The following is a 25,380-nucleotide window of genomic DNA, read 5'->3' as shown; positions in this document are numbered from 1 at the left end:
CGGGTTTTGTGCTGAGAGGCTGTTGTGGAGGTTGGGGAGTTCACAGACCCGCCAGAAAGATAAGCCACCACAGCCATAAGCACTTACAGATAAAGTAGGAGTGCTGTTATGAAGAAGAGACAGCGCGCACAGAAAATGCAGAGGAAGAGAAGCGCACTTAAAGACATTAATGTACTTACCTGGAGCACAGTCTTGCCATCATGATCGCCCCCTTCTCACTGGATTCATTGAGTGCTCCAGATATAGTACAGATACTAACCAGTTACATATGTGGAGCCTGGCCTAAGTGTGCAGGAAGATGTGGACATTGTTTTGTTGAATAGCACAAATATATCAAACGTCCACTAGCAAAGAAAGGGAATGCATAAACAGAAAATTCCAATAGGTATGGAAAGGCCCATTATAGGGAAGTTAGAGAGGAAAACAGAAGAAGAAAAAAAAAACAACAGACTTGCTAAAGAGACAATAGACCTGCCAAAAATATAACATGATTGATTAGACCAGCTTGGTCAAGTCACATAGTCAGCAGTTACTTTTTGTTTTGGTGTAGAACATTCAGCTGGCTCTGAAGCCTGTCAAATGTGGTAGGAGGATATGCCCAAACATATATTCAACACTAATTTTCTGCTATTTGATTGGCTTACTTTAAAAATATATATAGTGTTGAACTCCATATGAATTAGAAGTTCGTTATTTGATTGAGATACTAAAAAAAATACTATGTACTCTGGCTAGCATTTGATCTCTCTGGTATCACACTTAAACTGAGGCCTAGAAAATGAAAGGAAATGGTTTTATGAAACTTAAAATAGTTTTGGTAGAATACTGCCAATTCAAACTTACTAAAGTGTTGGAAATATCTACATAGAGACATGAAGACCAAGTCAAATTGGAGTGGGATGCAAATATACTTCTTCATTATTGTTCTTAATCCCCTAAAAATACACCCTGACATTTTAAAGAAAAGCTTGGCTTCAGCAGCACTTGTATAAAGCTATTTAGCTTTAGTTTGAATGGATTTGGTGTGACCTGCCCTCAGGATTTAACTGGTTACTCATTTTACTCACAATGGCAAGTAGAACACTTGTATTGTTAAATTTCACAAGTCACAGCATCTAAGAGAAGATCCAAGCCCTAAATCTTCTAATGAATGCACTCATGCATAATCTTGCCAGGGTGCCAGATTGTCATTAGCTTATGAGACATACAGGTCATCTTAATATTATGGTCAGAAAAATTTTACTTTTGTCTCTGTAAAGGATAAAAACTGACATAAATGTTTATTTTAAGTTGCCTCCTATGAACTTAAATCTCCCAATTGCAGAATGCTTCCAGTTCCCCCTGATTTCAACAAGCTTTAATTACATCCAGTATCCCAACAGTCCCATTTAGAAATCATCTGCTCAAGTGGATTTTACTTAAACTGTATCTCTCAGAAGATTTTGTGAATTCCTATAGCTCAAACTGGTTTACCCTGCTAAAGCAGCAAATAACAAGATCAGACACAAAATTCCCTTGAACTGAATATGAAGCCTAGTTTTAACAAGTAATGATGAACAATTAAAAAAATATATAATTGAAGAAATTCTAAGGCTTAGAGATTGTTAAATTAATCAAACCAGAACAAAGTGCAAAATGATTTTTAGACAAAGTGAAATGTTCTTTATAGATCATCTGTAATGCAGAAGAGATTTCAGGCAGCACCATTAGTAACTCTGGCCTGTATTTCTCTGCATTTTCTGTTCTTCCACCTCTTCATGCCTGCCTGGTGCAGATATCAGATTGGTGCAGAATCAGAAGCAATCCTTAGCACAGCTACGATGTCTGAGGGGATTTCATGTTTACTTGGGGTGGGCTCTCAACATGATACAGTTGACTGCTGAGGGCTGAATGACGCACTTGATAATCTGTTTGGAAAATAACCCCCCACATAAAACGGAAAGTACCCTGTATGGGACTTTTAAGTCTCCTTGCAAGAATGCAATAAACACCTGGTTTTGTTAATCATTACTGTGGATAGGTTCTACAGCAGTTCATAATCTCTACTCTTTTCCAGAGCTTCCTAGGGACAATGATATCTTTCCAGTACGTTACCAACTCTGTCAGTCTATATTCCCTCTTAGCAGTTCTGTTGGGACATGATATAACATGCACTTCTTTTTTTGGATTGCTGCATTGTCAGATGTAGGATAACTGTGACTTCAGACCTGGAAGAACTTCAAAGTAGACAGACAAAATAAGACCTATGAAACAGACAAAGATTCACAGATTATTTTGAAGAGGTACAATGGATTCCTGCCAGTACTACACGTATGGTACTTGGCAACTGCTGGCATCATTCTGTACCATTCATACATTTTGAGAGCAGCAGCCTAAACATAAGTGTACATAAATGCTTATCAAAGCAACACACCATGTCACCATAGGCCATTATTTTGTGCTTCTGATGTAAATTTTTAATACAGGAAGTGTTTCTAATTTCAAGTGACCAATAACTGACTTGTCAGAGCTGTACTTAGAATAAGATTTTCTTCTACCAGCTACAACTTTGTCTTTTTTTCTATACTGGACAAGTCATTTAAGATCTAAGCCTTAGACCTGGATATTCCAGATAAGTTACAGTATCCCTTAAAGCATTTGGATGAGTTTTTCAGAAACCTGGTGGCTGTTCATTTTATAAACAAACAAAAGTGCTGAGATTGTCCAGTCAGTTTTGTTCTGGCAGCTAATTTAACTGTCTGTTTTGGAAGCTTTAGAAATACCTCTGTAGAAGTTATCTTACCAGGAGCAATCCAGACAAAGGAGTTCAAGTAATTAGTGTTTGAAGGCACAAACAAGCTAGGATGATCCTTTTACTCTTTTTGATACTGAGTTCCATGCCTAAGCAATAGAACCATTTGACCTTTGCTATTGAGAACATTATTAGCAAAGGTCAAATTAATTTTAATTTGACTTTGCAAATTGTGACTGTGGAGCAAGACTCTTCCAATAAATGATTTCTACTTATTCTCCACCCTAGAAAGAGCTTTTTCTGAGTTAAAATAAGACACATAGTGCCACCTTTTGTCCAGAATGTTATCCTGGTCATAGGCCAGTCATTGTTACCTGTGCAATGAAACTCTTTTTTTGGTCTTCAATCTAAAAACATTTTGCTTCTCTGAGTTGTAGGATATTTTTCTAGTAATTATTTTGTATAAGCTTTTTGAAGTTGTGGAACTGTGGGACAATAGTTGGAATTGTCAAGGCAAGATTGTAAAGTTTTACTGCTTTCAGTTTTTATTTGGCTTGTGCTTTCTTATTTTCTTCCCTACCACTCACCAGTCTTGCCAGTGAGTATGTGCTCAAGTGACAAGAGAAAGGCGAGATGTGCACTCTTTGTACCCTCAAAGCAAATCTTATCAAGAGAAGTCACTCCTTCCTATCTTTTAAATTTCTAGGCTGGGAAATTCCACCTGGGTCTCTAAACAGCTATATTTATCAAATACAAATAAAGGGCTAGCATTTTTGGGATCCCGTTTCTGCTTCTCTGTCCTCTCTCCAGTCATTGAGATGTCTTCATTGATGGTGAAGTAGAAAATCAAAAGTGATTCTGTTGAAGTAGAAATGCTGGAAGTGTGCTGCTTTGGTCCACAAAACAAAATGTTCCTAAGACAGCCATAAAATCAAGCCAGCTTTCAGGCAGTACAAATAATTGGCTGTGGCATTTTTAGAAATACCTCTGTGGAAGTTGTGGCTTTTGAAGTTGTAGTTGTAGAAGCTGTAATGGCCCCATTACAAAGGGCTAAAATAGGAGGAGCGTGGTGTCAACATTCAGGAGTTTCGTAGATTTCCATTGCCTCAGAGCATGGAAATGTGTGCAACCACGCTGCGAATGCATGTTAGAGGCAGGCAACATCCAAAGTTCAGACTAACTGCAGATGCAGAAGATAAAAGGGAAAATTGCCAATGTATGAGTCAGAATTTGGAACATTCAAGTAAATACAGAATAATTTTCCTGCCTGTCTTCTGGCAAGCAGCTGTTACTGGGGACTGTCTGAAGAGCCTGCAAGCCTATCATGTGGAATACAATGCTTCTCTTGCAGCATCTCAAGTAAGCCAGAGTTCTTGAGTCACTTTGTGGTATAATTCCAGTGAATTTTAGCTTTCCCTCCCATGTTTCCTTTTTTCTTCCTGAGAAGAATGTGCCCTTACTCTTCCCTAAAAATACCATGTTCTCAACAACACTATTCCTTCTCCACTCGGGCAGGAATAAGGCATTTGTACTCCCAGTTTACCAAATGAGTTACTAAGCTATACCAAGTAGTTCTTAGCAATCACATTATTGTAACTCTTCACTCTGCTAGGATGCCTAGTTCCTTTTATTAAAAAAATCAATCCCAAAACAGCAATCTATTTTTGCAGTTGTTAATCTTTTATTAGCCAAATCAAGCACTTTGACTACTTTATTAAACCTATAAATATTTGAGTGCACTGACATAAAATTATTTTCTATATTATTTCTAATTCTTTCTATATTCTATAATATAATAATCTGAAGATTTTGGTAATTGTTTTGCAATTTCAGTAAAGCAGAAATAAATACCATAGTTGTAGAAATGCCAAGTCTAGCAACCGGAGAACTTCAAGTGATCCTCTCTGAATTGTTGATACAATTCAATTACTGGTGAGTCATTGCTACAGACATGTCAGATCAAGTCCAGAAAAAATAAACTCTTTAAAGGTTTTGCAGTGTAGTGATACTTGTCAGTTAGAAAAGAACTCAGTTGCTGTTCTATATATTCTTTTGTGGTTCAGTCTTAGAAAACCAGTTTTACTACTTACTCTTTTTTGCACTTACCATTTAGGATTTGTTCATTCTGGCAACAGCAGAAAGTTTGTTTCAACTCTGGTGAAATGCAACATGAATTCACTAGTCCATGACCTTTTAAATTACTAGACCAACATTTTGCTTTTTGTAGGCAGAGACTCAGAGACCCTGCTTTAAGCAGCAAACAGCAGTTCCTCACCACTGTTCTTTCAGAAAGCACTCAGCTTACATGCCACCCTACACAGCTGTCCTTTCTAGCAGGTATTCCTTTAAACAATCTTTATTATAACTGGGAACCAAATTCATTTATTAGCTGTTCCATCTTGTGGGATAGCTGTTACAGTTCCATAAGGAAAAAAAATCTTGCTGTTGAGTTTTTGGCAATCTTCAGTTACTGTTAAGTAATATGAAGTCTTTTTCTCAATAACAAAAGGAAAAAAAAGACAAAATGAGAATAAAATGAGCAAGAAACTGTGCTGTTAAAGTAATTGAACATAAGAAAGAAACATTTTTCCACATTAAATACAGAAGTTTGGGTGAAGTTATTTAATTGTGAGTGCTGGCAAAAGCGGTTAAGATCCCTTCAACTCTATGTGTGAAATACACATTTGAGTCTTTCCTCACATTAAGAGTTCACTTGTATATTTACATCTTATGTAAAACTTATGGAAGATAGGGTAGAAGTTGTGTGTTGCTGCTGCCCTTTATTTCTCTTGTTGTTTCATGATCTTTTTAAATGTATTTTTTGTGTTGTTTTTTCTTTCCACAATTACAATTCACTTTTTCTTTTGCATTACAGTTTCCTTAAAAACTCACAATAGAAAATTTTAATCATTTTTTCTAGAGCTCTTCTGTACTGCATCATCTAGAATGATCCAACTTAATTAGTAAAGCCCAGAGCAAAAATAAATATTTGCATTTAGAGTTACCATGCTTATGATGACAGTGAGGGTAGTGAGTTCTGCTTTGATGAGCTATGCTCCTGAGCCCATCTTTATTACCATGAAGTCTACAGCCTGTGTTTTGTTCTTGTGGGTGTTTTTTAATTTAAAGTCAAAGCTTTCATTCTGCAGATTCTGAATATACCACACAGAACTCCAATGTATCAGATAGGCTGCACACAGTAATAAGGGTGAAGAGCTGAGAGCTTTGGCTCAGACTCAACAACTCCTGAACCTTAACAGGGTCAGGCAGAGAATTGCTTGGATATACATATATATGTAAAAACATATAAAATGTATTAAAAATACAGTAAAATACATAATTTATTAGTATTTCTCTTTAAACCAAAACATACACAACCAGAAAACCTGAGTGATTTTATTTCTCACACAAAACCAAGAGAAGGATTTTGTCTAAGTGGTTTAATGGTAACACTACAATTTTCATACTACATACAAAATTTATCCTATGTAGTTTTACATACTTTGATTAATTACCAGTTTGTATTAGAGATGCCTTAAGCTTTACCTTTCATATTTTCCAGATTCTGTACTGCATTAGTATATAACTCTGAACTTCATATAAATTGTTAGCAAGTTCTCTTCACAGTTTCATTAGACAAAACAATCCTTTTCCAGCTCGAGAACCAAGGACACCATTGCAGCTTCAGGCCCAAAAAGCATAAACAACAGTGAACTGAGGAGAGCAATCTGAGAGCATGGGACTTCATAACCTGAAGCTGCAATTGGACAATTAACCCCAGTATGTAAATGGACCAAAACTTTGAAAAGTGTGAAAGCATGTGACCTGTCATCCATCTTGGGTGGAGCCACAGCCAGGCTCTTGTACTGCCCAAGGTGTATCCTTTGGAGGCCTTTCTATAAATACCTACTTTATTCCTTTAACACTGTCTAACCTCTGTTTTAGGTAGCCTCTTAAGGCATCATCAGAGTTGCATAGGTAAAACTATGTAAGACTGATCATAGCAGATGGTAGGTAATAGGTAAGTCCACATCTTTCTCCTTGATGTCCAGTATTTCAATCCAATCGCTGAAGAGAAGCAATAAATGCTGCATCTAGCATTAATGATGAGTTGGTGATACATGAAAAGCAATGATAAACTACAGGCAAGTGTACAGTGTCACAAAGAAAAAAAGAAACAAGACCTTATCTAGTAGTACAAAATGTTAAGATTAAATTCAGCCAGAAAACCAGTAGTTGACTACTATGTACGGAGTCCTTAAATAGCATCCAAAATCCTCTGCAGCTGGTGTTTATGGCTTAAATATATACAAAAGTTCTCCCTCCTTTTTTTACAAAAACACTTTCTGATTTATTTTATAGCATTAAGAATCATGATCTCTTGCAGTATCCTTAAATACTATCCAAAATTCTCTGTAGCTGGTGTTTATGGCTTAAATATATACAAAAGTTCTCCCTCCTTTTTTTACTAAACACTTCCTGTTTTTTTGTAAAGTATTAAGGATCATCATCTCTTGCAGTATCACATACCATTTGGTAAACATAACAACTGAATCTTCTATTAGGCTTCTGTTCTATATGCAGTACGAGGTCTTTGTCAAAGTAAACTTCATGACTGTAAGTCTGAAATGAGAAAAAAAAAATCAGGTTGCAGTCTCTATTTCCACAACTTGCTAATATCTATCATTTTCCACAAGGAACAAAAAATACTTAACAGTGGTGAACTCCATGATCAGGCAGAAATTTTGTGTGGATACACAGAGATTACTCTTCCAGATAAAGGAGAGAATTTCATAACTTTTGAGAGGTTTCTCACATCCCTATTTTAGGAATCTAAATTCAGAGCATCTGATTTAAGATCACAAGTTGCCTATGCAGTCAATGATAAAAGAGGTCTAACAGTGCTGAAAATTTCAGACCATCTAAGCTGGATGTCCACCTAAACTTGGACTGATGAACAGCCCATTCCATCTTCCCAAACACATATACAGTGAGGGCTGTGCTTCATTTTATGCATGAGTACTTCAAATTAAACAAGGGAAAGTCTTTACAAGTTGAAAAGTTAGTCTGAAGTAACTAGCCAAAGAGTATTTAAGTTGATAAATACTTCAGAAATACATTAAGGACAACCCCTTCCCCAAACAAAAAAACTCCAAACAAAACAACCAAAAAAACCTCCCACAATCATGATTTCAAATAATGGGAGATCTTCAGGTGAATTAACTACTGTCTGATGGAGTACTTAAAATTTTAGAGTTGTAATTGTTATTTTATGCAAATCTCATCCCTTTGCTACTTATATACCTGCTTAGAATCTGAACAGAAGTGGTATGTGAATGAGTATGGGGAAGAGACAGTGGGAACAAAAGACAAGAATTTTCCTCACCACATCCCAGGACTCCTTTAATGGAATACTCTTAAGTAGAATCCCATGTTCATTGCAATGAAAGTCAAGGTGAGCTCTTCCATCAGCTCCTATCTGAGTAACTGCCACAGTGGATAGTAAATCCAGTTCATCTTCATAGTCCACAATTTTGAATGTCTTAGGAAAAACAAACCTCAAGTTTACAAATCAAACACAAATTCACATTCCCCTCTACCTAAAGTGCATAGCTGTTTTTTCTTCGTGTGAAAGTAGTACTGGGCAAATTCTAGTTCTTAAGTTTCTTTTTTTTCTCATCTGAAAGAAAACTTTGGGAGCCCGATACCCAACAGGCGTTTTTCCCAACATGAGTTGTCAGGGTATTTCAGCAAAATTCCTTAAGCAGGAGAAAAGGAAGTGATGTTCTGAAAAATCCTAATGTGCAAGTACACATATTTTATATGTAGCATATAAGAAGTATAAAACAAGTACTTCTGAATTGGCCAAGGAGTATATTTAGGTTCTTGAAGCAGAGATGTTAACAGACGTCGTGGAGCTTTAAACCATCATTGGTTTTGAGGGAATGAGTACATTAGAGTAATTCCATGAATATCTGTATGTTCTGCTCAGATATCTCTCTTGCTCCACAGATTATAGGTCGGTGAAAAACTGACACCAAAATATGTGAATGAAGATTGTGAATGATGTTAATTGCCTTTATCTCACTGTGACATACTCTAAATTCAAGCCAGTCCTTTTCTTCTATAATGTAAAAGCATTTACTGGAATCATAAGTGTAACAACAGGAAAAAAAATAGAGTGCAATTACTTTTATTATGGTTAAAATAAAAAGTGAATAGAAATAAACTGCAGACCCTTAAGGGTTATACTGGACTGTGCTGTATTTTTACCATAGTAAAATCTATTTCCTCAGGATAAAGAATAGGACTGACTGCCAGAAACTGATGAATTTTACCTGTTGTACTTATGTCAATTACAGATCCAGCTCTAGACAGAGTTAAAAAATATTTTTCATAACCTTTTAAGACCCAAGTGGTGTTTTCAATCTCAAGAAGCAGTTACTTAAAGGAAAAGGGCTAAATACCTAATCCTACAATCCAATCAAAGTAACTGAGAGAGAAAAATAAAGTTGAGAGACACTGTAAAAAAGACAAGAGGATCCTAAAGCAGCCGAAAAGAAAAATTTTCTTTCATTTCATAAGATGCTTTGTAAGAAATGTTTAAAGCAGATATTTAAATGGAGAAAAGAGTAATGGTTTGTCACATTAACATATCTTTTCTGTGCCATTGAAGTCACATGGAATTATGATAAGGTGGGGCATAAGATCAGTTATTGAAAGAAAGAAAAAATACAAAGCTCAATGTTGACCAAGGAGAAAAGATGAAAAGTATGTGAAGCAATTGGAAGAAGACAAAGAGAAGAGGAATAAAGAACTCAAGGATATAGACAGCTAATGGTTACACCCACTGAAACCATGGTGGTTTCAGGGCATAACCAACGGCAAATGGTCACGCCCCTGAAACAAGAAGGGCTTCTGGCTAGCTAAACACTGAAACAATCGATGAAGTGCTCTCACTTCAGTTACCTCTTGTTCTGGGTCATCATCCAGCAAGGTGAACCGCTTCTTCACCACTCGACCAGAAGCTGTTACAGTAACATTGTTGTTCACCTTTGGAGAAACATAAAAAAGAAGTGTCTCTAGACTTCAGAGCAATGTCGTTTCCATCCATCTGACAATGTATCTGTTCCATACATTTTGCCTTCTGACCTTGCTGTGCTCATTAGCTACGCATAGCCCTGGTGCTGCTGTTTTCTTTATGAGTTCAATGAACTTGGGGACTTTACCTGAGATATTATTGCTGTTTACTCATATTCAGCGGTGGCCCACAGAGATGGCAAAGGTTCCCAAGCTACCATAATTTAGAACAGAAGTGACTAGAACCAAGATGCTGGAATGAGAATTAAGACTGCTAAATCAACACTGATTTTTCCTAAACTCTTAATTCCAGAAGATGGGAGAAGTAGCATCTTAAACCACCATGGCTGCTTCCACTGGCTTCATTAACTCCAGAAATATTAAAAAATAGGTTATCAGTGTCTCAACAGAAATCAAAAGGAAAAACCACAGCATAGGCAGGATTAGAACTCATACTTCTTTCTTCTTACTGGAACAGAAGTTACCTACACAACTCTCAAAAAGCAGTATGGCAAGTTATAAGATGACAACTGGCGTTTAGTTTTTGAATTCAATACAAGTTTTGTTCTTGAGTTTGTGAAGATTTTTAATACACAAACCTTTTTCTCCACAAAAGCTTAAAAATTAGCATCACATTTTACAGTATTCAAACTATAAAAACTTGCTTTTAGGCAAGACATAACCTTGTCTGCTGAATCAAAATGACAGTTCCAGGCACTACCTAGAATTTTTTTCATGTGTACTCTTTAACCTTTTTGACATTAGATTATCTTGGTGATTCCATATCACAAAAGACTTCATGAAACAACTGAGGTGATTAGAGAGCTCAGTTCTACCAATAGTTTTAAATCATCCTCTCACACTTGGTTCTACCCTTCTGATCCACTGATGACTCAGTCCTGTTCTGCTCCAGTTCAGCAAAACAAGCAAGCAGAAAGTACTCACCTTTTCTGCCAAGTTATTCTGTTATTTTAGAGCACTGATTTGGCTCACCAAGGGTTAGATGAATGCCAAACTTGGCACAAGAGAATGACAGGCATGCATGGCCAGAAAAAGGAATGGACTTTTGGAAGCAATGTAGTGTCTTTGTTGTCATATGAAGACTCACCCCTAAGTTATGATAGACTTGAAACTTTTCTAGCATTTGTATGATCAACTTACCTGAGCGCCAGAGATGCACACAATTATAACTTGGTGGCACCGTCATTTGAATGAAATCTGTCACCATCTTTTAAGTATGTTTTATATCCATGATACATGGTTACACTGCACACCTTAAAGAAAACTGAAATCTAAAGAAAAGACTGAAGGTTTCAGAAATCTATCCTGAAAGTGTTATTGTTTTCAAAATTCTTTTCATAATGCTTGAAGTCCAGTGAAGACAGAACATGTCTTTCAATAAACCTTGGATAAAGCTCATAAAACACAGTGTTAACTCAAATATGCAAACTCCCTGTTTATAGCTCAAAATCCACATTGTGATCTCAGACACTAAACTCACACAGTTTTCTCTGTTGGCTACAATCGTAAAATCTTCTGCAATCTCCATCTGATCTGCATGATTCTTAACTTCCTTAAGCTTTAAGACTCTACAAAAGAAACAAATTACAAAGTAAGTCATGTATTCTAATCTGCTTACTACAACATTTCTATATAATTTTTTTAAATCTAGTGCATTAAAACATTGTAAATAAATAAATAAAATGGAAATTACTTATTTTGGTAATTTATGTTTATCAGTGGAATTTTGATACAGTGGTCCTTGAGCATTTTTCATACCAAAACCCAAAATGTAGCCTCTAGTGCTCACATTCATCACACCAAAATCTGCAGATGTTTCTAGAAGAATGTTTGATTCTGACAAAGTAATGGATTTTATAGTGTCTATAGTCTGATGAGTGTTTGGGCCTGCAAATCATCAGACTACTAAATTTATGCAGTTATGCAACTTCTCTAATGAATAAAAGATTTGAGTAAAAAAGGCTCATACTTTATCAAATTTGGTCCCACGTGGATTATTCTACCTGACATATCTGGATGGAAATATATCCAGTCAGGTTCAAGTGAACAGCATTTCATATCCTGTATGCCATTTTTTGCCTGAAGAAGAAAAGGAAAACTTAGAATATTAGTATTTTGAAAGTCTCACAGATCTAATTAAAGAGGAAATACTGAGCTCCTCACTATATACCTCTGGAGGTTTAGAAGTATTGCTCCTAAACATGACCAGAAAGGATGGCAGTGGAAAAAAAACCAACAACAACAGTAATAAAAAAACTCAGTTCCAATTCTCAAGATATTCAGTGAAGTAGTTTTGAGATTTTTAATATACAGTAAGCAATAACCTTGCACCCTAGCTATTGTCCTATCTCTCCTGAAACTAAGCAGAATGAAGATCTAACCTACACTGTGCAAACATTTCAACAATTCCAGCTATTTGAGTATCCAAGACATGCAACAAACATTAGCACAGAGTTTGACTTGAGCTTCAACTCTCAGGCTTAGCCTCTTCTGTGCAAATGACCTGTGGAGCATGTAAGCCTGGAATACCTTGTGATTTCAGCAATCACATGCAAGCCAGTCAAAATCTCGGGATTTTAGCAGTGGCTTTCTGTTATTAGCTGACATCCATCATTCAAACTGCCAAATATATGAACCCACATAGAAAAAAAACAGATGAGAAAGGATTCTGTAAATCCATTTGAATCAAAATTGATCTTTAGCTACAATTGTGGAACATCAGTTTTGAAAATAAGGAGAGAAGAGGCAAGTAGAAGAGATAAGGACCTTTACAGACGAGACTTATTTAGTCAAGAAACTCTTAACAGGCCCAGAAGTTGCTTGAAATACAGAATGATCTTCAGGTCAATTCCATATTCAAAATAAAAGTGGAGATGGACACCTCACAAAAAATAGTATTCAGATGATAAATAGTACATAAACAAAAATAATTAGGAACAGATTAAACTAACTAATAAAACCTTTATAGGGACAGAAGGGGATTAAGCTGAGCAATCAAATCTTTTTTAGGGAGAGAAAGAAGGTACAAGTCCAAGGTAAACTACAAACATTAAGGACATTTATTCTGCAATATCATAAAATTTAAAATAATTCTGTAGTCAGTATTTAGTAGGCTGACTAGTCAGAAGTGCATTAGGATGTTACCATGCAAGGAAACAGGTAATGAGACTTTTAAGTCATGATACAGTACTGTGTAGCTCTGACTGCACCACTGTTGTACTGGAATGAAGGAAATATGAGAAGCACTGATTCAGAAGAAAGCATTTTACATATGACTCCATGGGATAGCTAATTTGATACTGGAGTGAGCCTGTGAAAGCACTGCACTGGTAAACAAAGGTATTATAACCTACTCAGAATAAGAGATGAAGACAAACACAACACACATTCATTTCAGAGAAGCTGTTTTCTGAATGTATTACCAAAGCATTGTCTTTCAGAGAACAAATATGGAAGACTCCTTTATGTTTTTTCTTGTTTGGTGTGATGATATAATGCCAAGGGTAACCTCCAATTTGAAATGCATTCTCCAGAGAAGATGCTTCAAATAGCAAAGGTGGGGTATCTGCAAATATTCAGTAACGTTGTTAACACCATTAGTAGCAGAACAGTCATCATTCCATTGATGCTTGCAATTCTAAATTCCAATAAAGCTACTAATTCTTCAGAACTTTTGAGGATTGGTGGAAACACATTGGCTATTAACTCTTTTCCAGTGCCAGCTATGCTATCTCAGCCAGCACCCAGGTGCACATCTGAAGCTCCCTCTTCTTCCTTCCCTCCCTCCCTTCTCAGATCTTGATGCTGAATACTCTTCTAGTACCTTTCACTTACAAGCAAAGCCACAGCAAATAATTAAAATTATTCCAGCTCATCTGATTGAGAAAGGATGCACACATGAACAGACCAAAGACCATATCACGATGGTCACTATTCTCTTGAGAAAAACAGTGATAAATAACTGGAAACAGCAAGCAGCAACCTCAAATAACAGAATTAAATGCAGGAAGATAGAATATTCAGATTCTGCTTTTTTCTCCTTTTGTGTAATGCAACAAAATAGTGTGGACCGCCATGGATGCATTCTGTAGCTGAGTTCATAAAAATCAATCAAAATATAGAATTTTTAGCAATTAATGGCAAAAGGTATCTAGTTTTCCTTTCAGTTCAGTTGGAATAAATTACTGAGATGTACTAGGCCATTAGTACAAATGTTCTTTTTACTAAATGAGAGGTATTTACAACTTCTGCCAACTAGCTAAATTAAAGCAATTTCTACAGCTGCTATAACTGAATCAATTTTAGACTGAAGACCAGGTCTTTCTAACAGTAAAGAGAAAAGCTGGGGAAAAAACGGACAAAACGTGGAGAAAATCTGCAGTTATGAGGGGAATTTAAACAGGCAGAATATAAAAACCCAAACTCAATTAGTGCAAGGAGAACACGATTTTTATCTGGACCCAAAGGTCTTATCCAAATTTTGACTTGTTCTTTTCCTGCTGTGTCTAGATAATTCTCCTAATGTCAATGGTGCTATCACACGACATCACATATTATGTTTATGGAGTGCTTCCTTCCTCTTCCTTTGTTCATGTTTCCATCGATTTAGCCATTTGGATTGAAAGGAATTAGTTCACTGCCAATGGAGACGAAGTCTTTCCTAAGCTGGAAAGTGGCTGTTTCCCATTTGCTTTCTGGAGTGACACATAAGAAATGGGAGATTCTGTGCAAGAGATAAACTATATGTTATAAAAAACTTATGCATCTGCTGGAAATGTAGAGAATGTTGAAGATGGAAGCATAAGCAAAGGACCTACTGATATTAAAATCCGTCAGGAAATGAAAAATGAGTTAAGAAAGTTTGTGACATTTTACCGAAACAACTTTTTAAATAAAGCTTATATATCAAGGTCCCTCAAAATTCTGGTAGATGGACTAAATTATATATTATAATTATACAATTAAATGTATCTCAACAGTATATCAATACTGAGTAGTAGAGGGTGCTTTAAAATATGCCTTTCCTATCATGGTTTCCACCTAAACCACTGTGATAATGTGATTTTGCTGCCTCAACTCCATCATTCCCACTTGTATGTCACTTGCTCTTGTTGCTAAACACCTCTTGTTTTATTGTTTGTAAGTCTTTTGCCAAGTCTTGCCAGTTTTCACTCTCTAGTTGAGCTTCTTTGTTTACTTACTTTAATCTCTGCAAACTTCTCTAAAAGCTGTTCCTGGCAGCACTAACAAGTGTTATACATGCAAATAAAAACCAAAGAAATAACAAGAAAAGGTTGTTTCAAAGTATCCTTCTCCTTGCTTTTTTTTCTGAAATTACTGTATCAGCTAACAATAAATCAAACTACAGTTTTAAATTCTGGGCCATTCAGAAAATCACACACTATGACTGACCAAAATCAATTCCTCCCCAGCAGTTCAGAGCTGTAGCATAGTACTTCTTAGCCTGTAAGTTTTGATCTCTAGACACTTGGGGGTACCTCACACACCATAAACCAGTATTGTAATAATGCCATCCCTTCAGGCAATTTCTGTAGGGAGGCTAGGACTTAAGTAAGAAAGAAGACTACACACAGTTAAATTATAGTAAATACAAGCCTGCACTCTGAAACTGCTAAGATCTTGCTCACTGAAGCATTTGCCCATCTCAGTCTTGAAAGAAAAAAAACTCAAAAATCACAGGAATGAAACCATTTGCAAAAGCAAGCATGAAAATGTCATGGGTTCAAAACTTCCTAACCACAAATTCCTGAATATGATTAAAGATCAAAAAGGTGTTCTCCAGTACACTGGTTTAAAATCTCAAAACTAAAAACTATAATGGTTATAAGCCATGAGATCAAATCTTCCTATTAAAGTTCCCACAGCAGGTTTTCCACAGGTTCCTCACATTAAATGGTGGTTTCACAAATTGAGATGGAGACAAAAAATGGGGGAAGATTTCCATTTGCAAAAACTGAGACATCAAATATAGCAGCCTATAGATTTGTTTTGATAAAACTTTGCATTATAACCTCACTATATAAATCTGTACTTTATCTTTTATCTTTATCCCTCATTTTTATATACATCTGGATTGATTTGACTCTTACTATCTGACACTCTGAAAAAAAAAAGACTTTTTATGTGGAGAATCACCTAAAAAAAACATTTAGTACAGAAACATTCGTAAATAAATAAATAAATAAATGCATTCCTTAATGTTTGTGAAACCAACCTTTTAAATTTTTTTTAGATGCCTCAAGTGTAAGCTTGTGAGAATGTATTTTTAAACTAAGAAAAGAAATTTCAAAAGAAGTCTTGGGCTTTGCTCATTCATCCAGATTTTTAGCACCAAATTCTAATCTCAAATGCACCAACAGAAGCCATTGTTTGATTTTAAAGAGAAGTCATTACATAATGTAGAACATTGATAAGTTAATGATTTGAGGCATTAGAATTGTTTTTAATAATTTGTTCTCTTCTCAGGAATTCATTTTAATGAAATCAGCACATTTCTGACAACTTAAAATATCAAAATGCAAGTCAGACAAATTGTATTCAGTCTCATTGAATTTCCTCTGCAAGTTAGTGTTCTCGCATCTTTTGCTTACATACCATATTCTGTTTCTGGTTGCTACTAACAGATATCCTAGTCCTTCCTCTTTCTCAAGAGCAATTGCATCTCAGAAATAAAGAAAGAGGTTTCCATTTCATGCATTGCTAATAAAGCTTTTCAGACAGCTTAGTTGCTCTAACAGTTTTCTTGGTGTGTCCTATATAATTACTGTAATTAGAAGTAAAGGGAAGCACATTTTACTATAATGTAAGTCCAGAAGTACACTACAGCACAGTATGAGCACAGTAATCTTAGTATTTTTTCTTAGTGTGAAATAAGCCACAATCAATCCATAAAAGCCACAGTCAAGCCAATACAAAGGTCATAATTACCTGTTATTTTAATGTTACATGGAAGACCATATGGAAACCTTCCTACAACTCCCACCTGACCATTCCAGTTGAATTCTTGTCCCAACTCAAATGGTTGTTCCATGAACTAAAATAATACAGAACAATTTAGCTTTACAGATGCATATTTACTTGCTGTTTAGTTTTATTCTCTATTATTACTGCATTCTTTATCTTGTTAGATACTGCTTGAGGTCTTACTTTTGAATTAATGTTTGATTTTTGATTGGAAGGATATAAACTCACGTGTCTAACTGCATTTCTGTTTGAGATCAAACTTCCCCAAGCCCACCAGTTTCTGGCCTTAACAATCATCTGTAACTACAGACTAGGTGTTGTAGAGAGCAGCACATCTGGTGTAACATTGATGTAACTCCCCAGAAGTGCCTGTCTGACCCAGTATCTCTTATGTTTTGCCACCTGTAACTGTTGCAAGTAATTTTTCTGATAGTGTGTCCATTTTTATCTTCTGACTGTAAACAGATCTAGGCAGGAACCTATTTACCACATGTACTTATGTAGAGTACATGAATATTTATGACTTGTTACCCAAAAATAGCATGGATTGTATGAAAACTCTTTACTTCATTACCTGTTCCAAAATGGCCTTGAAGTTATAGAGTCTGACCAGACCCATGCTATACATTACAATCAGGATTCCATTAGAAACAGCAACATCTGTCACACTATTACCAAAAATCTGGAATAAAATTAAGCAAAAAATATTCTATTAGAGAAAAAATAATTGAGAGAAAACACAAATAACTGACATTATGTCCTTAATTTTTCAATCATTCTTTTTTTATTCTGACTAAACTCTATGATCAGTGTTCAAGTTTTCTGTAACTCATCTGTTCTGCTGAGTTTCTTTAATCCATTGCACTGCAGTAACACCTGAAGTTACAGTAGTCATATTCTGCAAGCAGATTCATGCTCTAATCAATTCTCAGTATATCTTCATTATCATGCCACCCAGTTATTATCATACATGAATAGATAATATTATTCAGCATCCCACGTTAGCAAAACTTAGCAACTCTGTCTAAAAGTCCTGATTTCAGATCTTCTGTTCATTCTTCATCCCCAGTGTAAAATACTAGTCTAATCACAACTCTATGACTGCATACAGCTGTACTAAAACTACATTATCCAGCTGTCACAGAGTACAGAGTTCTCTCTGAATCCAAATTAGACATATACATGAGAAGTTGACTTATCTTTTTTAAAAATTATGCACTATTCATTTGTGCGTCTGCTTAATACATCACTGAGCTAACCCCACAAACTGATTTTTAACATTTAATTATTACCAACATGTGAAGTTGATAGGGGTTTTTTTAATGGATATGCTTGAAAATGTAGTTTTCTTTAATCTGACTCACTATGTGAAAAAGCAATTAAACCAGTTAAAACAGGCCTAAAACCAATAAAAAGCTAAAGAAACCCAGACACTGTAAGACCTCCATCTTATCACTACCAGCGCTACCACCGATTATGTGATCAGTTTGGTTCTGAAAGTTATACTCACTCCTGAGACTGTCTTTTATTTAGTTTTATGGCTTTTTCTCAATACATTTGCTAGCTTAGGTCTCAGTGTCTTTCAGACACAAACTCTAATAATCTTCCAAGCCTAAAGTCTTCTTTCTATCCTTGAGACCTCAGCAACTCTGAACTCAAATGTGTTGCGGTATCCCACGTCAATAAAGCCGAGGTGCCTCAGGCAGTAACACTAACCCCAACTCCAATCTAACATTACATTCCACTGCTCTGTCAGGTCTGGCACTGCCTTCACCTCCTGCTGCGTGGATTCTCACACCCCAAATGCTGCCCTGTCTGTTACAATTGTATCAATTTCTCTGGTGTGCACTCAGCACAGACCCAGCTGAAGTACTGCTCCTTCACACGTTCTGCCTGCTATGACCTTGATGAATCTGGCATGCCATTCCTAACCAGATTGAGAACACCTTTGATAGTGGTAATGGTTTTTTCAGTCTTAAATAATAATTTTGAACAGAACAATACACAGTACTCTCAAGCTTTCATGGGCCCAAATTAAGAAGTTGAAACCCCTGCCTTCACTTGCCAGGCCCAATTTCAATTACAACCTCAACCCAACCTAGCACCAGTTAGAACTCCAGCTCATCACTCTGGATCCTAAAAGACACAATACCTACACAGACAGAGTTTTCATGTTTGTACTGTTTCATCTGTAAGTTGTATCCAGAGCCTTCTTGACTTAAAATAGAACAGTAAAAATTACAATCTGGCTCAAAGTTTCTTCCTAAATATATATACTTACTTATAGGTCAGAAACTGAACTCAGGTTTGTTTGTTCTTGACTGATAAAGCAAGATCCATTTGCTTTTGTCATTCAGTAACAGTGATAATAAAAGTGTGAAACATTTGTTACTGCATATAGAATTCATAGACTATTACTAGGACTGGGTCAGAGGCACATTATCTTTAAGGAGGTGAAAAGAATTGTACAAACACTTCAGGGTTCCCTAATTCTTATGACTGCTCTAAGAAAAGGCTAAAGTCCTGCTGCATGTCAAAGAGTAACCCAGTAAGAGAATCCATTTGTATTTCTCTTCTGGTCCTTAGAATTAAGAATATTTGCTCCAACACCCCAATCAGACACAAGAACACTGCTGCTAATTAATGTTTCAATTGCTTTTACAAGCTTGTAAGTATGACTTCTGAAATAAGTGTCTAAACTAGAACTGTCATAGAACTACATTACAGATTACATATTATCAGAGAAATTAACTTACCTTTTTGTTTATTTCAAGCATTCCAATGAATGAAAGAGGCAAAACTTGGAATACAGCAAGATAAAACAATACATTCTGTTGGATTCCTGCCTGGGAAGGAACAATACTGAACATAGTTATTAAAGGTAGGACATCTTTTTCTTCTTCCATAATAACCAAGTACAATGTCCCCATCTTTATGCTTGTAAATTTTTTTTGATCAATGTTGCAAAAATTACAACACTTACCTGCCGTGCTGCTGCAGGGAGCTTATTCTGAGCTGACTTTACAATCATTACCTCTTGAGGAGTATCCCAGCTCAGATACCTGTTTGTGACAAGAAAGGCCTGCCTTAACCACTTAAAACCCATTTATTAATGTATTATTTCACATAAAATATAATCAACTATAACTAAGCAGATATCTGTGCCCAGAGAAACTTGACTATTTGATTTGGAAGAGGGGATGCTTGCAATAAAGCAGAAATCCATGGAACTAGGAATGATTTATTTCATACAGGATTGTGAGAAAAATTAGTGAATATTCACATTTTCCAATCTTAATTTTTCTCCTTTCCTTTATAATCACCACTTTCCTATCCTTCAGCCTAACGAAAATATTTTCTGAAAACCAAAAAAAAGAAGCAGTTTACCAGAAGCAGCAACTGCCCTGCTTTAAAAGAGAAATATGGCTACCCTATGGAAAAGAACCTCTGCAAATTAACAATAGCTCAGACTTTGAACATATTGTTTGTACGTTTGATCAGGTTTGTTTTTCAGCTCTTACAGTCCTCTGCTGGCATGTTGCCATTGCAATACTAAAGGCTGTAAAGCTGACAGAGAAAAGCAAATAGTAGGCTAGGTTTTGTGGAACTTGATACCAAATTTGACAGCATAATACTAAAGTAGATGAAATTCTTCTACAAGCAAGAGCATGCAGGAAAAGTATTCCAGGTAATGGTTGAGATTAACAAGCCTGTTGTCAGCCATAGGGTGGTACAAAAATAACATGATTCCCCTTCTCCTCTATAGCACTAATCACTGTTAATTATATTAAGGTCTCCTTCTCCACTATAGTACTACTGACTGTTAATGGTATAAACCCTAGTTGTTAATACCTGAAGAATTTGCAACAGGAACCAGCAAGATACACTTTTTCCAGTACTTCTCCACTATCAGCAGAGAGACGTAGAAGCCAGTTCTGCGCTGTCAGGACTATCAGGGAAGCTTTATAATCTGATGGACTTGGTAGCATTTCCCCCTACATTGAAAAAAGGCTATTAGAAATAAGGTTGTATCAGGAAGATACAAAACATTTTGACAGTTTGAAGAACATGAAAGTAAATACACATTCCTCAAAAACTGAAGGAGGCAATCTGCCTTTAATCAGATCAATATCTCTAAGTTCATGTCCATGTCAAATAATTACCTATGACATAAATAATCAGCTGTCACATTTTTTGCAAGACAGTTACCTTTTCTAGAAGAGGCACCCTTTAAAAAATCTTTTCCTTGCAAAAGTTAACTGCTTATTGATCTAATTGATATCAATCTTGAAGAGAAAATTGTTTAAGTATTTCAAAAGAAGACATTCAGTGATAACTCAAGTGATAACTCAGTGATAACTCAGCAACTGCTACAAATGTTACTTACACTGCTTTAGTTTTAGGCACCTCAAAGATAGGGCTAATATTTCTAAGCTCTGTGGACAATGGGTGAAGGAGAGAAATGATGCAATTATCAGGTAGAAACAGTAGAAGAGTTTTTGGGCAGGGTTGTTTCAATGGGCCTCCAGTGTATCTGCTTTTTGGTTTTTTTAATGTCAGTGTATCTGAAGAAAACTAAAACTCCCATCTACTGTCCTTGTTATTTAAAAATAAATAAAAATATAAGTAGAATTTATTTTGTAAGGAATTAAGAATTAGTTGCATAAGAATAAAAGCACTGGTTTTAAAATCTTCCATGATAGCTTATGAAAAAAGGATTTGAATGCACTACTGAGAAATTCAGAAGAGTATACCTCTAAATGTTCAGTTAATGTAAATAAGGCACATGTTGCCAACCTTTAACGACTGAACTCCTTAAAAACATTGAGAAAATAATTTGGAAAGAAAACGCATTCCATTCTAAATGTTTCATCAAAATATATTAATTTAGTATTTTGCACAAAAATGTTCTAGTAAAAAGTAATCTTACCAATGGGCATTCCAATAATAAAGCATCTTCTATTTTTTCAGACTTGGCGGTACACTTTGTCTTTTGATAAATTAGTCTTGGCTGTTGCGCAATGCTAGAGGAAAATGATTGCTAATCATTAGTCTGTTTTATAGACCACTTTTTATCAAAAAGTCATTTCATACCGTTTTATAGGTCAGAAACCTAAACATCTTATTTTTACTTTGTAAACATACCTGAAATTGCTCTCAAAATAAGGCCTAATAAACAATAGTTAATATAATGTAATATTTTAAAGCTAACCTTCTCTAAATCTTTTGGTCTGGTTGCTTTTTTTTTGTTTTTAGTTTCGGCTTTTAGTTTTGGGTTGGTTTTTTTAAGTAACAACCTTAATAGTAATGTTCTTGCTCTAGTGATATACATTAAGAAGAAAGCATATTTCAGAAACTAATGATCATCCTGGAACCTTGCCCTCAGGTTCTTCCAATGCTGCCTTTTACAACAAAGGTGCGGCATCATGTCCAGATATTTTAAAAAAAGCCTTTACTAATTAAAATTGATGCTGTTTGGGTTTTGCCATTTTTCCTTTTATATATTCACTGTATTCTTCACACAGATACTTGTAACTCTGTCACCTATTGTATTAGTAGCCAGTTTTCCCAGTACTTTTCCATGGCCTTTCCCTAGGCAGAAAGACAAAACAAATCCCAGAGCTCCAAGCTCTGGGAGGTACAAGGCCCCAGTGCTATCTTGCTTCTAGCTGGGAACCAAGGCTGAGAACAACAGCTGAGATCCATTCTCATGGACAAAGTACAACTAGTGCTGAAGGGGGGGCTCCAGAGAAGGGGCTTGGCCTGGGGGGTGGAATTACATCACCCCTTGTCCTCCTAACTGGGGCTTTTTATCAATTATGCTAATTTCCTAAAACCTATAAATGTGTACTTATCCCTGTAAGGGCTTTTGTGGACATCTTTCTATAACTGCCTCTGAAGGCCTTCATTAAAGAATGCCTTCTTATTACCTCCTTACTAAGGAAGTATTACCTCCTTACTAAAATTATCTTGAGTTTCATTTCCAGGTTGGGAAAAAGGCAACAAAATAAAAGCTTTGTACTGTGCACAGTTTTGCCCTCTGGGAGAGGATGAGACAAAGGAAAACCTGAAAGATCTTAGACAGGTTAACCCAGTACTAAAAACATTGAGACAATGTGGAATAAAAGCAGATTTAGATCTCAGCTGTGGATGACAGATTAAGTTAATTGACTCCTAGTGGTTTACCCTGACAGACTAGTTTGTATTTTATGTATAATATGACACTATCTCAAAACTGCTCTGTCCCCAACTTCCTCAGCACTGCAGTTCTCCAAGTCCATGCTACTTCCCTCACAGTAGGGACAGGCAAGGACAAGGGCTGGTGCACACAGATTTCCTGTCCTCTACCCTCCCATGTGCTGCCTCCTAACCTGTCTCTGCAACTGATCATGGAACAGAATAATATATTAGATCAGAGAATTGATCTACAAAATACATTTGCAAAAATTAGCACGTACTGCAGGCTGTACTTTTGCATGAAAAATAATTTATTATTTTATACAGAATTCACATAGTACCAAGTTTGTTACATAGGCTGATTCTATGACACACTCTTTAGTTGCCAGACTACAAAGAACTACTGTTCATTTGGCTTTTAGTGCAAAACTAGAAAATTGTGCTAATCTTCCATTCCTGCTCTGAAAGCTGAGGTTATACTGCACCTGAAAGATCAGGCTTTCTTTGACCAAAGCAGGTGTCACATTTAGATATAAAAGCATCTAAATGTAATGCAAATATCATAAGTCAAAGATTTATCACATGCTTATTTTTTGTTCCCAAGTAAACTCCATTTAATTCACAGCAGCTATGAGTCAAGTTAGCAATATAACACAGAATCAGTCTCAAATCTGTAAGTCGGTACCTCATAATTGCAAATTTATTACCTGGTAATACAGCATTGGTAATTGTCCATGTAAATTCTTCCTCTTTCATATGCAATAGGAGATGCAGAATGAGTTGTCCAAACATTCTTGAATTTAGTACTTTCCTGAAACACAATAGTTTTAACATGGATGGCTATTTGTAACAAACTTTGCTTCTGAAAATATTTTCTTTGGCTCCTGCAACTTAGTAACTTATGTTAATTAAAACTTTACTGCTGAATACATGAGAAAGAATCTTACTTGGTTTTTATAAATGAAATTAACAGACCTTTGATAGTAAAATTTTGTCTCTTTTAAAGACCAAATTAAAAAATTTTTTTATGAGCTATTATGGACAGCAGCAGTAAGGAATATTTTGTCATTAGCTTGCCTGTATTAAAAGTGGCAACTAAACTTGCATAGTGACTTTTGAAATCAAGGACTAAACTCCCCAGAGTATAAATATGCAGAGAATTCTTTTATATGTAATAACTTTTATTTATTGAACACTTAATTCCATTCTGATGGTGGTGTTTGGTGTGAAAGACAGAAAAATGTATTTACCATTACTTGCAATAAGCACCCGGAACATTAAAGAAATAAATTGCTCACATTAAAGTTTCTTGCCTGCATTTGAGATATCAGAAGATCTATACCATTAACAAAGGTTCCAGTCTTGAAAAAAGAAGTCAGATGTAATTATTTTTATTTCAGTAAACATTGCATGCCTATTGATCTAGTTACATAAGCAGACACTTCAGCTGACTTCCAATAAATGTATTTTCAATATAATTGCCAATTCACTTCCACATTCTTTTCTAATATATTTCTATCAACTACTGCATGGAAGCAGAAATTGTTTTGACTAAAAAAAAAGTTCAGTTTGTAATTGGTTTAATTCCTACTTTTTCTGTAACATCAGTTTCACTGAGAACTGGGGTTACGTTTACCTGAAAATCTCTGCCAATTATCTTGTTATGTGAACTCCTTCCAAATTCAACATGAAGCACTAAGAATTTAAGATTAGTATTAAATATGAAGCCATCTTAGGGAAATAGGTGATAAAAATAAGCTTTTATGAGATTTTATAACACAATTATTAGATACAGAAGGGCCTTTGCAGTTCTTGCCCAGCACAATCCTTTCTACATTTCTAGGTCTGAGCCTTGTGAAATATTTTTAACCATTACTCTCTACATCAGAACTGCACCTTTTTTCTTCCCAGACCCGTTCTCCAGCGTGACCGGGGCCTCTCGAACACCTCGGCTGGGGACAGACGCTCACCCTGGGCTGCAGGGCGAGCCCGCGGGCTGCAGCAGCGCCGAGCGGCCGCCTATTACCTGACACATGATCCTCCTCAGGAGTCCCAGGTTCTTCCTGTGGGCCACACCAGCATCTCTGGCGTAGAAGCCGTGGGCCCTGCGGCTGAGGAGGCGGCACACGTTGTGCACCCCGCACGCCCGGAGGGCGGCCCTGCCCCCGCCGGCGGCCGCCTGCGGGCATTTTCTCGGCCCGCGGGGCGGGATCGCCTTTCTGCCCCGCTCCAGGCTCGCTCTCGGCAGGGCGTGCAGCCTTGCAGGCCCAGGCCCGCGCCGGGTTTATCTCAAACCTCCGCCCTTGCCCGGCGAGAGGTAAAGCGAAGCGGGAAGAGGCCCGAACGGCCCCTTGCTGCTCGATTCCCGAGCGAAGCGAACCGAGGCC

General features: G+C 36.3%; 1 protein-coding gene across 1 annotated transcript; it reads right to left on the bottom strand.

Moving 5' to 3' along the window:
• Positions 1-6,054: 6,054 nt before the first annotated feature.
• DCAF17 (DDB1 and CUL4 associated factor 17) lies at positions 6,055-25,277 on the bottom strand (the record flags this gene model as incomplete). Its single annotated transcript, XM_063161402.1, has 14 exons — positions 6,055-7,354; positions 8,118-8,273; positions 9,701-9,784; positions 11,313-11,400; positions 11,802-11,911; positions 13,255-13,397; positions 16,781-16,886; positions 17,391-17,498; positions 19,573-19,662; positions 19,800-19,878; positions 20,669-20,811; positions 21,747-21,840; positions 23,701-23,804; positions 25,020-25,277. Coding segments are annotated over 14 exons (1,689 nt in total), but the record flags the coding sequence as incomplete, so codon positions are not given.
• Between the last annotated feature and the right edge of the window lie 103 nt (positions 25,278-25,380).

Source organism: Melospiza melodia, chromosome 8 (assembly GCF_035770615.1).
Source record: "Melospiza melodia melodia isolate bMelMel2 chromosome 8, bMelMel2.pri, whole genome shotgun sequence".
Classification (NCBI taxonomy): Eukaryota; Metazoa; Chordata; class Aves; order Passeriformes; family Passerellidae; genus Melospiza; species Melospiza melodia.
This window is presented reverse-complemented; position numbering and strand designations above follow the sequence as displayed.